The sequence below is a fragment of the Haliotis rubra genome, unplaced genomic scaffold (genome assembly GCF_003918875.1).
Source record: "Haliotis rubra isolate DU_JTF1 unplaced genomic scaffold, ASM391887v1 Scf382, whole genome shotgun sequence".
Lineage (NCBI taxonomy): Eukaryota > Metazoa > Mollusca > Gastropoda > Lepetellida > Haliotidae > Haliotis > Haliotis rubra.
The window spans coordinates 216290-234419 of NW_025767060.1; the positions used below are offsets into that span (position 1 = coordinate 216290).

At 42.6% G+C, this 18130-nt stretch overlaps 1 protein-coding gene across 1 annotated transcript in view; it reads right to left on the bottom strand.

Annotated features, from left to right (window-relative positions):
* Positions 1–238: 238 nt before the first annotated feature.
* Positions 239–18130, bottom strand: part of LOC124286401 (protein furry homolog-like) — a 74408-nt gene continuing 56516 nt past the window's right edge. The window contains 20 exon segments of the mRNA XM_046722769.1: positions 239–2292; positions 3256–3353; positions 4041–4237; positions 4963–5073; positions 5187–5270; positions 5380–5478; positions 5904–5968; positions 8254–8344; positions 8691–8904; positions 9955–10079; positions 11640–11674; positions 11981–12173; positions 12305–12566; positions 12693–12854; positions 12905–13092; positions 13466–13554; positions 14676–14769; positions 16788–16805; positions 17779–17854; positions 18123–18130. Of these exon segments, the coding sequence (XP_046578725.1) occupies positions 2132–2292; positions 3256–3353; positions 4041–4237; positions 4963–5073; positions 5187–5270; positions 5380–5478; positions 5904–5968; positions 8254–8344; positions 8691–8904; positions 9955–10079; positions 11640–11674; positions 11981–12173; positions 12305–12566; positions 12693–12854; positions 12905–13092; positions 13466–13554; positions 14676–14769; positions 16788–16805; positions 17779–17854; positions 18123–18130 (2370 nt within the window). The 3' untranslated portion in view covers positions 239–2131.

An 18130-nucleotide genomic window follows, 5' to 3' on the forward strand; every position in this document is an offset into this window, starting at 1 on the left:
TGAGTCTAAGGGAGGTAACTCTGTACAATGAAAATTGGAGCACATTAATAACTGGGCCTCACATGTAACTTTGCCACTAGACTTAGAAAAGTGAATGTTTCTGTCATATACCTGTGGTAAATGCTTTACTCCCAGGTAAAAGAATTCATTTCAGTATGCATCCTATGTCAAAAACTGCAATGTATTACAGTTCAATACACTTGTAACTATGAGAACCACTGTGGAATCTGAACCTGTGTGAACCTGTGTGAACCTGACGGTAGTGCTGTGTCCTGTGAGTTGTATGACTACACAGACATCAGCACATCAAACATATATCACTAAGCATCAGTGACAACAGCAAAACCACTGCTGGTTCTGTCAAAGATAAAGTCTTTGTTGAATACTAAGTATACCCTACAGTAGTGATGTTTGGCACTCTCAGGAAGCTGGGAAACATCGCAGCAACACTTAAACACTGAATCAAGCAAACCACAAGCACAGTATTGTTGTACATACATACAATCAGCAAAACAATGTGCAATTAAAGCCACAATATATGGAAGCATACAGAGAATGTAAAATGTGATAAGCAAACACCACATGGCAGAAAACCATTAATAATCATGACATAATGATATATGAGATAGATATGAGATTCATATTTCTTTTTATGCATCATCCTTCCTCCAGAAGCACTTCTCATGACATGTCTCTGTACAATGTATTACATAACAAAACACAATACACAAAACATGATAATGCCATCACATAAGGGTCTGCAAATCAATGATACATGTTTTGACTTTTCCATTAAACCCAAATTTCAAGGGCCAAAAAGGTTAACCAGTAAACTTATTATCCCTTTCCTATCACCAAAATATGAGTTTGGAACACACTAAAGCAGTTGGGGAACTGTTAAAAACTGATGAGAAGCTCTTCAGCTGCTCACTGTCCCAGTTAGGAGTCTATCTGGTCGTTGTGAGTGGTGTTTCACCAATATTACCATGGGCCATGTCACAATTAAAAGTTTTCATCTTTTTGTATGAAGGATTGGGAACAGTAAAGCCAAGTAACACAACATGGATGGGTGGATGAATGAATGCCCCTTTAGAGAGCAGTGGATGGAAGAACTACTACTGCCTCTATTAGAAAGCTTAACACCAATATCATACATTATCAGCATAAAACTATATTGGGCCTTTAGTAAACATAATTCCACAAAAACACAATGACACATCTAATACTCAGACACTTGTGAAGGTTCTCCAGTTGTCTGTCAAGACTCCCCTCAGTTGTCTGCTAGGGCTAAAGTTTGGTCATGTAATGAATTAACTCATTCTGGTCTATGAAAGCAGGCTTCATACAAAGGATGGTTTACTTTTCAGGTTATCTTTTTATGGAACTCTTAATCCCTTCATAGAAATTTGGTTATTTACTAGTCACAGTTCTCATCTTCATCCAGACCAACAAAAATCAAAGAGCCTGGCAATCATCTTGCCTGTGACTTGCAGCAAGTGTTAGATATCATGTTAGGACATCATGTAAAACAAAGCTGAGCATTTATTGAATATAAAACACATTTTGAGTAAAATATAACACTGAATGTACATGAACGACAATTAATAGGGTGGAATTTGTTATTCAGTAGAAGAAAGTCATTTGATGTCTGGTTGCTAGGTGACAGTCCTGTAGCTTGAAGACAGGACAGCTTCCAGGTCCTATTGCTAGGCAACCGTCATCAGCACTCATCAGTTGAAGGACTGAGGAGACAGATACAAAGATGGAAGTGACAGCTGGTGTTGCTCAGTGATCTGTCTGTGGATGAGGACCTCCGAACATGGGTTCTCAGTGGTTACATTAGGGCAGTCATATCAATGTGGTCACATCATCGTGGTCAAATCACAGCAGTCACATCATTGTAGTCTCATCAATGTGGTCACATCATTGTAGTCTCATCAATGTTGTCACATCATGATGTCACATCAATGTTGTCACATCATGGTGACATCATCAATTCACCATGGTCACATCACAGTGGTCACAGTCGCTTGTCACATCACGGTGGTCACTTCACGGTGGTCACATCACGGTGGTCACATCATGACAGTCACAGGTCGGTGGACTCTTCACAGAGGTTACACCCCAGAAGTCACAATGAACTAGAGTCTTGTGGTTTCATGACCTGCTCGGCGCGGCTGTTGGACGCGGATGCTGGCTGTGGCCACTCCTGATTCAGTTTAATGTTGATGTCCATCAACTGACCGTACAGCTGGTTAAGGTCAAGGTCAACTCGAGTAAGAACAAAAATACCTGAAAGAAATGAACATCAGGAACTAAATGTGTTATATCACCACAGAATATATAAAGTAACTGAAATCTATGAAAGTATGTAACTTTCTGAATAAAATTGATATTTTATACTTATCCTGACTCATGAGGTAAGCAAATAGCATGAGTCAGGATAAGGAAAAATAATTGAAATCTAAACTCAGATTTACACGATCATCTAGGGGTGGGTATTGCAGATAATTTTCATATTACGATATATTGCGATGCGAAATCATATATTGCGATATGTATTGCAATATATTGCATGAAGACTCTTTTAACAAAAATGACTCATAATCGCGTTAATGCTTTATTATAAAGCAAAAACACAACAAATTCACAATGCTTGATTAAGTTTTAATAACAACTTTTAATCATGACAAAATAAAAACCGTGAACTTTTTCAACCCAAATGCTGCCATGCTTAAACCTTTGTCCTAGTATTTGTTCGTTGTTGGGTGTCACCATTTTACAACAATCGCATGACTTCCGGTGTGAAAAACGGATATATCTGAAGATTTCCGCGTGTTACAAAGTTTTCCTAACGCATGTCAAAATACCGTTTTTCAATCAGCATATCGCAATACGTATCGTTTTGATGACTGAACCGGTAAATACCGGTAAACCGGTTATATTGCACAGCCTTACGATCATCCCTTTGTAAATCAAAATCACCGGAAAATTGGCATATCCATGAAAATTGGAAATAATCATTCAAGTTATATAAATACATATTAAGTTCTTGGATGATTTACAAAGTACATATTCCATGACATTAAGAACTCCCGTACAAACCAGTTAAGAAAACACTTATCACTTGCGGCAGGTTGATCCATTCATGGAAATGAAAGATGTAAAAGCTGTGGTCACAGCACCTCAAGAAGCTCACTGAATGGAGTTAATCACAGCAGCGGACATTGTTCTAAAACTCCATCAGACACTCACCATTTTTCTTCTCTGCCAGACAGCTGCAGAAGATGTTGAGTAGCGTGAGGATATCGTCTTCAGATGACATCCCAAACACATCATTAGGCCAGATAGATCTGAAAACAGGACATACTCACATGTCTAAACTACCTGTGCGTAAAATGATATATTATTCTTCAGCTGTAATACAAAGTCTAACGTCAGTTCATTAAGATTCCAGAGAATGTTGCCAATGTGTCTAGGCAAGTTATACACAGTCATAGATACATGGTTGTAGTGTGTAAGTAATTGAGACCACACAATCCAGATTAACATCATAAGCATCTATGTGGGCAACTTGGATATGATACGCATCGACAAAGTCAGTGTCACCAGCTCATTCCATTAGTTGCCTCTTACGACAAGCAACAGTTGCTCTGAATGATTCTAGTTTCCTCCTACTCCTACCCGTGAAGATCCGGATCAGGATTGGTCTTCAGCAACCCATGCTTGTAAGAGGCGACTAACAGGACCTGGTGGTCAGGGTCGCTGACTTGGTTTATACATGTCATCGGTTCCCATTGCATAGAGGTTCATGCTGTTGATCACTGGATTGTCTGGTCCAGACTCAATTATTTACAGACTGCCATATAACTAGTATATTTCTGAGTGAGGCGTTAAACAACAAACCAACCAACCAATCTTGTCTCCTCCACAAACAAGACCAATGAGCAGTCTTGTCCACAGGCTGCTAATTACCAGGTGGATACAGAGATATACTGCAATATCAATGTAAACTAAACACTCCCCTGCCATCAACCTACCTGAATGACCGCAGTAGCTGGATGGCCTTCGGGTACTGCTGACTGTGGATGTACTCGGCCAGACTGGACACTGCCTCCTGTTTGCTGACCACCTTGCAGTCCACGTTGAATGGGGATGCTTGTCCGTTCTCCAGCTCCTGCATGGCGTGAGACAGGGAGCTCTTCACGGACGTGGCTTGTAGAGACATATCTGTCACCTGTACAGACAAAGTGTTCAATAACCAGAGACAGGTATATGTAGTAGACATGTGCTAGAACTACTTTATTGCTGACAAGGTACTGTTCTCCCTGTGGGCAATGGGTGATGAAATGCTAACAACACATTGTTCTCCCTGTGGGGAATAGGTGATGAAATGCTAACAACACATTGTTCTCCCTGTGGGCAATAGGTGATGGAATGCTAACAACACATTGTTCTCCCTGTGGGCAATAGGTGATGGAATGCTAACAACACATTGTTCTCCCTGTGGGGAATAGGTGATGAAATGCTAACAAGACATTGTTCTCCCTGTGGGGAATAGGTGATGAAATGCTAACAACACATTGTTCTCCCTGTGGGCAATGGGTGATGGAATGCTAACAACACATTGTTCTCCCTGTGGGGAATGGGTGATGGAATGCTAACAACACATTGTTCTCCCTGTGGGGAATGGGTGATGGAATGCTAACAACACATTGTTCTCCCTGTGGGGAATGGGTGATGGAATGCTAACGAGGTATTGTTCTACCTGTGGCATCCAGGTGCGGAAATGCTAACAAGGGATTGTCCTTCCCATATATACCAGGTGAAGAAACACTAACACGATATTGTTGTACCGATGTATAACAGGTGATGGAATACTAACAAGGTTTTTGTCCTACCTGTATTTTCACGGATAATGGTTAATGGAGTGGTTAATAGAATCATGCGCTACTGACTTACCTGTGGGGACTGGGTGACTGAGTGAAAGACCTCCAGAAGCTTCAGGTAACTCTCAAACAGCAACACCAGCCCAAACACCAGCTTGTACAGCCTCCGGCACAGATTCAGCTTCTGTAACACATAGTTACAACAATACTTGACTGACTAACACCCACACAAGATAGGCACTCACCAACATCTCACACATTATTACACAATAGACATTCCTGTCTGCTTGTACTAACCTGCTCCTCCCCACACAACAGAGCTGTCCCTCCACCGTCTCCCAGAGACTGTTGCTTAATGGAAGACTTCAGGGCCTCAAGGCTCTATCAACATAATCAGAAATAACATCAATAACATGAATAACCCTTAAGAATAAAATATAGGATGAAAAGACAGTGAAATTAGCAAAGGATGATCCTTAAATTTACACACCTGTTCTGATTGGTCCTTTCTCATGCAGTAGGTCTCAAAACATTCCTGTATCTCCAACATACAGAAACGGTGGCGCTCCAACACTCGACTGCCAATCAGCTGAAAATCACAGAAAGCAGATTAAACACCTTCCATACAAGTGCAGCTGGAGAAACAATTCAGCCATAATGAAGACAGCACAGAATATCCGACATAACAAGGGTATCTCTCGTAGCACTGGCACTATCACTAACACAGCACATTCCATACTGAAGTCCCAAACTGTATATTTCCTTAATTGACAGATGAACTTTCCCTGCATCTTGAAAGAGAGATTTAGAGAATGTTTTCTGTGTTGGTATTAAACTTCAAAGTGAAGAGTATTCTATTTAAAAGGAACTTGAAATAAAAATTGACAGACAGACCACCTAATCCCTACTAGGCTCCCACAAGCACAGGATGCTAGCGATTCAGTCTTCCCTACAATCCTGAGGGTCGATATTCAATACAAGGTACACATATTGTGATACATTGGTCATACTCACACTGTCGGACTCAGCAAATATGAAGGGGCATTCCATCTGCACATACAGCATGTCCAGCACTGTCAGTGATTACATCAGGAAGATAACGGTAATTCTGGTTGACAGACTTAGCTATCTACATAACACAATGTTGGGGTTTGTGCAGCAAACTGATTTGTTCAAAAACATGTAGTAGATCATTAAGTACAAGTAACTAACAACACAGCAGTACTGTAGGTGCTGGGATGATAACACCCAACACAGCAGTACAGTAGGTGCTGGGATGATAACACCCAACACGGCAGTACTGTAGGTGCTGGGATGATAACACCCAACACAGCAGTACTGTAGGTGCTGGGATGATAACACCCAACACGGCAGTACTGTAGGTGCTGGGATGATATAACACACCAACACAGCAGTACTGTAGGTGCTGGGATGATAACACCAACCAACACGGTACTGTAGGTGCTGGGATGATAAACGGCAGTACTGTAGGTGCTGGGATGATAACACTGTAGGTGCTGGGCTGTAGGTGCTGGGATGATAACACCCAACACAGCAGTACTGTAGGTGCTGGGATGATAACACCAACACACACTGTAGGTGCTGGGATGATAACACCCAACACAGCAGTACTGTAGGTGCTGGGATGATACACCCAACAACACATGCGCAGTACTGTAGGTGCTGGGATGATAACTGGGATGATAACACCAACACGGCAGCAGTACTGTAGGTGCTGGGATGATAACACCCAACACAGCAGTACTGTAGGTGCTGGGATGATGATAACACCCAACACAGCAGTAAGCGTGTACTGTAGGAGCTGGGATAACACAACACAGCAGTACTGTAGCTGGGATGTACAGCAGTACTGTAGGTGCTGGGATGATAACACCCAACACAGCAGTACTGTAGGTGCTGGGATGATAACACCAACACAGCAGTACTGTAGGTGCTGGGATGATAACACAGCAGTACCGTAGGTGTAGCGTACTGTAGGTGCTGGGATGATAACACCCAACACAGCAGTACTGTAGGTGCTGGGATGATAACACCCAACACAGCAGTACTGTAGGTGCTGGGATGATAACACCCAACAGGTGCTGGGATGGCAGTACTGTAGGTGCTGGGATGATAACACCCAACACAGCAGTACTGTAGGTGCTGGGATGATAACACCCAACACGGCAGTACTGTAGGTGCTGGGATGATAACACGCAACACAACACCCAACAGTAGTACTGTAGGTGCTGGGATGATAACACCCAACACAGCAGTACTGTAGGTGCTGGGATGATAACACCCAACACAGCAGTACTGTAGGTGCTGGGATGATAACACCCAACACAGCAGTACTGTAGGTGCTGGGATGATAACACCCAACACAGCAGTACTGTAGGTGCTGGGATGATAACACCCAACACAGCAGTACTGTAGGTGCTGGGATGATAACACCCAACCCAACAGCAGTACTGTAGGTGCTGGGATGATAACACCCAACACAGCAGTACTGTAGGTGCTGGGATGATAACACAACACAACACAGATGATAACACCCAACACAGCTGGGATACAACACGTGTACTGTAGGTGCTGGGATGATGGGACTGTAGGTGCTGGGATGATAACACCCAACACAGCAGTACAGGTGCTGGGATGTACAGGTGCTAGGGGATGATAACACCCAACACAGCAGTACTGTAGGTGCTGGGATGATAACACCCAACACAGAAGTACTGTACACTGTAGGTGCTGGGATGATAACACCCAACACGGCAGTACTGTAGGTGCTGGGATGATAACACCCAACACAGCAGTACTGTAGGTGCTGGGATGATAACACCCAACATGGCAGTACTGTAGGTGCTGGGATGATAACACCCAACACAGCAGTACTGTAGGTGCTGGGATGATAACACCCAACACAGCAGTACTGTAGGTGCTGGGATGATAACACCCAACACAGCAGTACTGTAGGTGCTGGGATGATAACACCCAACACAGCAGTACTGTAGGTGCTGGGATGATAACACCCAGCAGTAACTGGATGATAACACCCAACACAGCAGTACTGTAGGTGCTGGGATGATAACACCCAACACAGCAGTAGTGTAGGTGCTGGGATGATAACACCCAACACAGCAGTACTGTAGGTGCTGGGATGATAATACCCAACACGGAGTACTGGCCTTACAAATACGTAGATTGACAGTAAGTATGGTTTAACACTATTTTTAGCAATATTCCAGCAACATCACAGCAGGGATACCAGAACTGGGCTTAACACATTGTACCCATGTGGGGAATTGAACCCAGGTCTTCAGCATGATGAGCCAACATTTAAACCACTAGGCTGAAAGGATATTGATCTGTGAGGCTACAGTCTTCAAAGTCTCAGTCTTGGAGATGTAGAAACATGCTTCCTTTGTCATTGTCATTAACCGACGCCGCAGCTCCTGAAGTGGACAAAAGTCATAGTGAATATGGTCTCATGAAAATAATCAAGAGGAATCATGGTGGCCTGTTAATGATGGAGTCTGATACAGACAAACTACATCTCCACATGGTGTTCATAATATAAAGCATGCAATTTGACAAGAATATCTGTTCACTAGATAATTACTACCTTTGTGTCTCTGTAGATTTAGCAGGATTCTTATGAAATACCAGCTTGGATAATTACATACAATATTCCAGCAAGAGGAATCAAACCTGTGTCATCAACATAATGATCTAACACTTTAACCAGAGGGCTAGTGCCAGTACTGATCAGGTAATGGTTGAATTCAGGTAGCCACTCACCCGGAACAGCCTGGGGAACAACTGGAAGGTGTTGAAGGTGTGGGCCAGGGACACCTCCCCCATCACCTTGGTAACATGGTTCTTCCACACCTCCTCCACCTCGTCACTTTGCAGGTTGAAACTCAGCGACTGCAGCTGGGAGAAGCTCGGTGATGACACTGATGATGCCAACTCCACGATGTCCGTCTCACTTGGGTTGCTGCACAGACTACGCCTGTAAGGATATGCAACATGGAGTTTTGTATTTGACAGTAACGGTATCAGTCTCATATCTCACAATGTCAAAAAAGACAAGGGTCCACTCACCATTCAAATTACATACCAAGAGAGGGAGTGAATGGTACTCTACATATGTAAGTACATGTACATTAAATCTGGACCAGACAAACCAGTGATTGGCAACTAATGTACAACTAAGTGTTGACACCTACGTGGATGCTGTGAGAGGGCTGGACCAGACAAACCAGTGATTGGTACAACTAATGTACCACTAAGTGTTGACACCTACGTGGATGCTGTGAGAGGGCTGGACCAGACAAACCAGTGATTGGTACAACTAATGTACAACTAAGTGTTGACACCTACGTGGATGCTGTGAGAGGGCTGGACCTGACAAACCAGTGATTGGTACAACTAATGTACAACTAAGTGTTGACACCTACGTGGATGCTGTGGCTGGACCTGACAAACCAGTGAGTGTAATGACACCTACGTAGTGATGCTACGTGGATGCTGTGAGAGGGCTGGACCTGACAAACCAGTGATTGGTACAACTAATGTACAACTAAGTGTTGACACCTACGTGGATGCTGTGAGAGGGCTGGACCAGACAAACCAGTGATTGGTACAACTAATGTACAACTAAGTGTTGACACCTACGTGGATGCTGTGAGAGGGCTGGACCAGACAAACCAGTGATTGGTACAACTAATGTACAACTAAGTGTTGACACCTACGTGGATGCTGTGAGAGGGCTGGACCTGACAAACCAGTGATTGGTACAACTAATGTACAACTAAGTGTTGACACCTACGTGGATGCTGTGAGAGGGCTGGACCAGACAAACCAGTGATTGGTACAACTAATGTACAACTAAGTGTTGACACCTACGTGGATGCTGTGAGAGGGCTGGACCAGACAAACCAGTGATTGGTACAACTAATGTACAACTAAGTGTTGACACCTACGTGGATGCTGTGAGAGGGCTGGACCTGACAAACCAGTGATTGGTACAACTAATGTACAACTAAGTGTTGACACCTACGTGGATGCTGTGAGAGGGCTGGACTTCCGTCGTCTCTCCAACTTGGGGTTGGTCACCACGATGGACTCAGAAACCGGTAGGTCCTGGGGGATGTCGTCATTGTCATCCATCGCCGAACTCTCCGACTGCAGGAGGGAAAACAATACATGTAAACAACTTCCACAAAAATGATGGTCACAGAGGCCATGTACTGTGAAATGTCAACTCAAACTGATGGGACAGGCATTTATTACTTTGCTGCTTTATCTAATAGTGACTTAAGTAGCTGAAATCATGACATCAAATGATTTATGTGATCTTCATGACATTGTACCAAAGCACTTACAAATTTATAAACCACTTGTTAGGGATATATTTTTTATCCATTAGTTTTGTTGGGTATTTCTTATTGGTGCATTAGTACAGATCTTCAACTACTTTATCACATGTAGACAGAGAACGTCCCTATTAAGCCTGCGTTTGTATCATAGCAAACTAAAGAATGAATGTATTGTCGTGTTATGGGTTTCCAGATGCCTATAAAATCATCCAAGTATTTACAATGTCTGTGATGCAACAGCCCTTGTATGCAGCACGAGTGAACACTGCCATCTAAAATGTATGATGTCTGAAAACCTATAATCCTGTGATGTATGTGTCACTGTTAAACACATGAGCAACTCAGTATGCAGAGATGCCAACCCTATTTTGGGCCTAAGTGTAACACTGGAGGTCAAAAAGTGTAATTTGGACCTAAAAAGTGTAATACTTAAAACACTTACATAGTGAAAAGGTGATAACTTTATAAAAATTACTTTTAAAAAGGCTTATTCACATGAATAGGAAAGATTCTAGACAGAAATACACGTGACCAATCATTATGCAGTGCCATACATCAAAAATTGTTGGTCAGGTGACACAAAATACTTTAATTCCTTACAAGTTAATTTGAATGAGTGCAATGCTAAGAGTAAGCGATTCCTATCGGTGTAAGGCCATTTCTGAACCCCTGCACTAGTGCGTTACGAAAAATATTCCCTGTGAAATTTTATCCACTTTATTGATTTTCGCAAAACGGGTAGAAAAGCATAATTTTCACAGATTAAGTGTAATGGCGAAATTTAATGGTCAAAATCGTAATAATTATGCCCAAAGCGTAAGGGTTGGCATCTCTGCAGTATGTGTGTCAGTATCTCTGAGACTCACCTCATCCTCGGAGAGTGTTTCCTTGACACTGAGACTCACCTCATCCTTGGAGAGTGTTTCCTTGACACTGAGACTCACCTCATCCTTCGGAGAGTGTTTCCTTGACACTGAGACTCACCTCATCCTCGGAGAGTGTTTCCTTGACACTGAGACTCACCTCATCCTCGGAGAGTGTTTCCTTGACACTGAGACTCACCTCACCTCATCCCTCGGAGAGTGTTTCCTTTGATACTGAGACTCACCTCATCCTGACTTGACACTGAGACTCACCTCATCCTCGGGAGAGTGTTTCCTTGACACTGAGACTCACCTCACTCGGAGAGTGTTTCCTTGACACTGAGACTCACCTCATCCTCGGAGAGTGTTTCCTTGACACTGAGACTCACCTCATCCCGGGAGAGTGTTTCCTTGACACTGAGACTCACCTCACTCGAGAGTGTTTCCTTGACACTGAGACTCACCTCATCCTCGGAGAGTGTTTCCTTGACACTGAGACTCACCTCATCCTCGAGAGAGTGTTTCCTTGACACTGAGACTCACCTCATCCTCGAGAGTGTTTCCTTGATACTGAGACTCACCTCATCCTCGAGAGCGTTTCCTTGACACTGAGACTCACCTCATCCTCGGAGAGTGTTTCCTTGACACTGAGACTCACCTCATCCTCGGAGAGTGTTTCCCTTGACACTGAGACTCACCTCATCCCTCGAGAGTGTTTCCTTGACACTGAGACTCACCTCATCCTCGGAGAGTGTTTCCTTGACACTGAGACTCACCTCATCCTCGGAGAGTTTCCTTGACACTGAGACTCACCTCATCATCCTCGAGAGTGTTTCCTTGACACTGAGACTCACCTCATCCTCGGAGAGTGTTTCCTTGACACTGAGACTCACCTCATCCTCGGAGAGTGTTTCCTTGACACTGAGACTCACCTCATCCTCGAGAGTGTTTCCCTTGACACTGAGACTCACCTCATCCTCGGAGAGTGTTTCCTTGACACTGAGACTCACCTCATCCTCGAGAGTGTTTCCTTGACACTGAGACTCACCTCATCCTCCGGAGAGTGTTTCCCTTGACACTGAGACTCACCTCATCCTCGGAGAGTGTTTCCTTGACACTGAGACTCACCTCATCCTCGAGAGAGTGTTTCCTTGACACTGAGACTCACCTCATCCTCGGAGAGTGTTTCCTTGACACTGAGACTCACCTCATCCTCGGAGAGTGTTTCCTTGACACTGAGACTCACCTCATCCTCGGAGAGTGTTTCCTTGACACTGAGACTCACCTCATCCTCGGAGAGTGTTTCCTTGACACTGAGACTCACCTCATCCTCGGAGAGTGTTTCCTTGACACTGAGACTCACCTCATCCTCGGAGAGTGTTTCCTTGACACTGAGACTCACCTCATCCTCGGAGAGTGTTTCCTTGACACTGAGACTCACCTCATCCTCGAGAGTGTTTCCTTGACACTGAGACTCACCTCATCCCTCGGAGAGTGTTTCCTTGACACTGAGACTCACATCCTCGGGAGAGTGTTTCCTTGACACTGAGACTCACCTCATCCCTCGGAGAGTGTTTCCTTTGACCTCATCCTGAGACTTGACACTGAGACTCACCTCATCAGAGAGTGTTTCCTTGACACTGAGACTCACCTCATCCTCGGAGAGTGTTTCCTTGACACTGAGACTCACCTCATCCTCGGAGAGTGTTTCCTTGACACTGAGACTCACCTCATCCTCGGAGAGTGTTTCCTTGACACTGAGACTCACCTCATCCTCGGAGAGTGTTTCCTTGACACTGAGACTCTCACTGGGTAAGATGGTGATCTCTGTCAGGCTGGGGAACCAATCAGCTTCAGATCTGGCACACTGCCGAAGTGGGGACGTACTGTTGTCGGTGAGTCTTGGAGGTTCAGGGAATGACGCCTATCACCGATTTGGGAGAAGAAATCCTCGGTCTATGAAACAGAAATCATCAATGAAATAACCTCCTTCATGTTTTCATATGGCACTCATTTGAGAGTCACAGAAAGCTGTGGTGCTGGAGTCCAAAGACTCTTCACAGTATGAATACAGAAATGTAAGAAACTGACTAATATCCTTACAAAACAATCTACACAATTTTGAAACCCAAGATTTCATTCAATGAAAAAATACTAGAGGCAGTGACTTGAATTGTTTGGACAACAAGACACTTTTACCAACATTGATTCCAACAGCAAATGAAGACCGTGTTGTTAAGTCCCTGCTGAGGACCGGCTGTGTATTTAAGCCCCTACTTAAGGGTAATTATTTAAGAAAATTCCAACTGAGTGCAGACTCCCCACTTACCTCAGACTCCTCCAATTCATTGTCCAGGAAGTCGAATCCCTTGAACGTGACCATCAGCTCATTGCCGCTACTGTCGTCCAACACGTTGTCTACAACACAGATACAACATGGTTGACAGTCAGTATCCTGCATGACTTATCTCAAGCTATACAACATCACAAGTCATTTACAACATCTTTTTAATATAATATTACTAACCACATCAACTGCCACTTTTATAGTGTCATCTTAGATATTATTTATTTATGCGTGAGTGAGTGAGTTGGGTTTTACACCGCTTTTAGCAATATTCCAGCAATATCACGGCGGCGGACACCTGAAATGGGCTTCACACATTGTTATTATTTATGAAATAATATGAATTTATAATAGCTTCATTACCAAGGTCAGCATTACATGTTCAGAAATTATTTACCATGCTCATGTTATGTATTCAGCAAACAAAATTCAACAAAATACTTCAAGATGTTATTATCCATGCTCATGTTATTTAGGCAGAAAACATAATTCAATAAAATACTACAAGAGCACACAAGAAAATGAATTTTGACAAACCTGTAGAGGTTATGAATTCTTGAAGAAAGTCCTCCTTGGGGTACACATAAGCATTAAAATGTCCATTTTACCAAACAAAAACTTGTTTTGTTTAGTGAGACCACCCCTACAGGGCCCCCCTACAGCCAAGAGCAGGTAACTGGCTGCTTACCTCGTACCTCACTTTTCATGCTGAACGTATCAGACAGAATGAGGGGAGGTGGGCAGCCGTACCCCAAGGAGGACTTTCTTCAAAGAATTCATAACCTCTACAGGTTTGTAAAATTCTTTTTCAGAAGAAGTCCTCCTTGGGGTACATATAAGCATAAGACGGGTCGGGTCGGGACCACGTGGTCCGCCATCTTGCCTGCCACACGGCTGGAAACAGCGAACACGTCGGCAAAGTTACAACAAATCATGAATGAAAAAAGTCATACAAAGATTCCAGCTAGCGCCCATGCGAAAAAGAAGGAACCATACATACAGAATTCAACTCTTTCTCACTTATTTTCTCGTAGATAAGGCGAAGACGTGTCTTCTACTGGACCATGCACAACCGTTCTTGACAACAACAGCATGAAAAGTGAGGTAGACATTTTAATGCTTATATGTACCCCAAGGAGGACTTCTGAAACAGAAACCTGGATACAGTGTCTCTCAGATTCATCAGACTTACTGGTTGAGGGGGCTTCAGGCAAAGAGGCTTCCTCTCCACTAGATGCCACACTATGCTGGTGGTCCAGCGTGTCACTTGATTGGCTGAATATGACCTGGAAGTAAATGTAAGGTCAGGGTTAACCCCAGTTGTATGTCAGTCATCCTTTCTCATTTTGTTTCTTCATAAAGTAATTATTTGCGACCATAATAATCCAAATATAGCTTACAACAGTCATAGTGCTACAGATGTGGAACGTGGCAAGAGTACGGAACTTGCAATGTCAAGCATGATCGATTACAATGACTAACACAATACCAGATCAATCTATTATCCAATCATCCCTGAATTATTATTAATTTATTGGTAATACTTATTCATACTTGAGATTCACTGAACAAAAATCATGTTATCAGTATTTTCAAGATGACAAGTACTTGTGTCGACACTGAACACAATCACACAAAAACACACTGCTGTAGAAATGTGCTGAATCTTCAACACAATATTTTTCCATAATCTCTAGTAAAGTACAGGTTTAATGTGAGAAATTGGGAATTTTGTGTCTATTCCAGCTACACTGGCATGTCAGCTTTAATTGTCAATACATTCTTGACAACATTCTCAACTTGGAAACCCAAATACAAGGATGTGTACCTCATGCAAGGGAGACAATTATGCCTTGGACCACTCGGCCTGTGCTCCTTAAAAGTTGGGATGTCACCTCAGTAATTCATCAGAAACTGACCCCATACCAAATGAATAAATGTGGTATCAATGTAAGTATCATTGGCTGTGCAAGATGAGAAATATCTTTAAAAGATTTGTACTTACTTATTTACAACACACAAAACAAAACAATTCTATTTCCATTTTTATAATAGATATTGTGAAGTATGTCATAAAAACCTATCTTAGACAAAAACAAGGGCAGAAATTGAAACATTTGAAGAATTAGGCCACATCACTGTAATCGACTTGTGTCACAACGTCATATATACCATCAATGTGAAAATCAGATATAAGCAATACTAACTGAACATTAAGCAAAACTAACAAGCAAAAAACACATTTATCATTATCTAACTGCAAAGTAATTTCATGGCTACTCATTGCTACATCTCCAGTCACGTAACCACAATGAGATATCTGGTGATGCAATATAACTACAGAGTCCATATACATGTACTATGCTTTATATTGGAGTATTGGAAATCCTCAAAGAAAACAACACCTAGCCCAGAAGACCCAGGTGTACATGGGGAAAACAGGCAATATACATCATAATGCCCCACTACTATGACCCAGTCAGACCAATGGGGTGTCTCCAAATGGGGATGATGGGATTGAGACAAGAGGAGGAAAGTTTCATGATGCAAATCCGTGCATCATCCAACATAATTAGGGGTCTCTGAAAGGGAAGGATGAATGCAACAGAATCATTAAAACGTGCAGCCACCGAAACCTGGCACCGAAACACACACCTGGCGCTTCCAGTGACTGGACCTAGTCTAGCCTGATCTCACAAACAGTGCTGCTTTGAACATTAGACTACTTTCACGTGGCTATTATGGAGACATTGCGTCTAACAGAAGAAAGAAATCTACTTGTCCATGATTCAATTACAAATATCATACATACGTATGATGAAACAGAACTATCATTTTCAAGTTTGTGCCAAAAGAATTCCCAAAATGTCAAAGGTCACAAAACAAAGACCATTTTCAGGGTTGTAGATCTGTCAGAAGCAGGGATGGTTTGAAAACTCGTAAACTGGTTACTTTTCTCACACTTTAACATATCCAAATAATAGTTCTGCATAATTATTCATTTTGTGAATATAATTTGTCCCCAAACTAAAATCAAAACAAGTGCCAAGGGGCATCATCGTTTAAAAAACAATGTACTGATTACTGTTCTTTGACCATGTGATCCGAATGAATGTTCTTACATGAAAATAACTGAAACATCTACAGTGCAGGAGTCCAGGCGATACTAGTTACTGTCCCAGTCACAGGAGGCGTTGTAGGAGAAGAGTGGGGGGGTGAGACACAAGCAACTCAATACAGGAGGGCATGAAATAACTGAAGTAGACAGATGATGGGGATGTCAACGTCCTAGTCGACGTCTTACCTTATTGATTACAGTGTCCTAAACACCAGGACAAAATGAAGTGACGTTAGTTTGTCAATCTCTCATGTACTCATGACATATGCTGTAGTTTACACTGGTGCTAGTGGGTGAGGGAGTAGGAAGTGCTGTCACTGTGGCCAGCAAAATCTCAGCTATTGCGGGGCAGTATCTTGCATGCATGCACACACACCACACATGCATGCGCACACACACACTGAAACTAATGTTTCCCTTAAGATCCAAAAAGGAAAGGGCAACAGAATTTCAAAAGGGGTACCCTTATTCCAAAATGAGCAGGCAATGACAAATTTCCAAGGATGTCAAGTTATTTATGCATATGATACTTAAAGACTCAAAGAGCAAAGTTATTTCACTTAACTTAAACATGAAATAGAAACTAAAAACCATGAAGTACTAAAATAAATTATTGTATCATAGAAGGGCAGGGCACCAAATAACATGGGGAGGGCGTTGCACCCTACTAAATATGCATAGGAAATCACTAGAATCACTCACTCATGCACTCACACACAGAAACACACACACAGACAACATACATACAACACACACATACGCACAACACACAGCATGCTCAAGGTAAGCACTACTTGACTCAACATGCATCAAGCCATAGTCAGCTAACTGAAAAGCTGAGGCTGAAATCTGACACAGGTCACAGCCAAGACTTCTTGGCAGATGAAGCTTGGCACTCATACCCACAATGTAGTACAGAGCACCATGTGTCAGAAACTATCAAACACATGACATTTCCTAGTCAAACACATGACTCTTTCTGCTGGGAAGGAACAAATGCATGCAGTTTCTAAATGTCACTATGTTGAAAAATGAAACAGAAAAATGCAGAAGTTGTAATACTGACTTTTCCAAAACAAAATATCTGCTTGTGCATTAGTAAAGTTCCAATAGATTCCAGTAACACAAGACACTCTGCATGAACAAACACAGACCCAAGGGAACACTGCCGACTTACTGATGGGCTCTTGAGTAGGCCAACACGTGGACCAAAACAGGTGAGCAGGTTGACGAGGCGCTCTCGGAGTTCGAGCCTAAAACACAAAAATAGCATAAAAATGTGAAAAATAACCTAACCAAAACAATATCATTAAAAGAGTCATCATTAGTGATATGTTAGCAATCTATTTCAGAGCAGATATTTCTAAGTTACATCATAAATGCTGAAAAAAATTGTTCCCTTGTATTTGTCTACTAAAACAAGAGAATATTAGATTCATTCACGTATGCCATGTTGCCACCACTTGTATAGCAGCTGATGTGGCTAAGTGTAAATGACCTTGACCTAGTTTATTCACTGACCTGAGAAG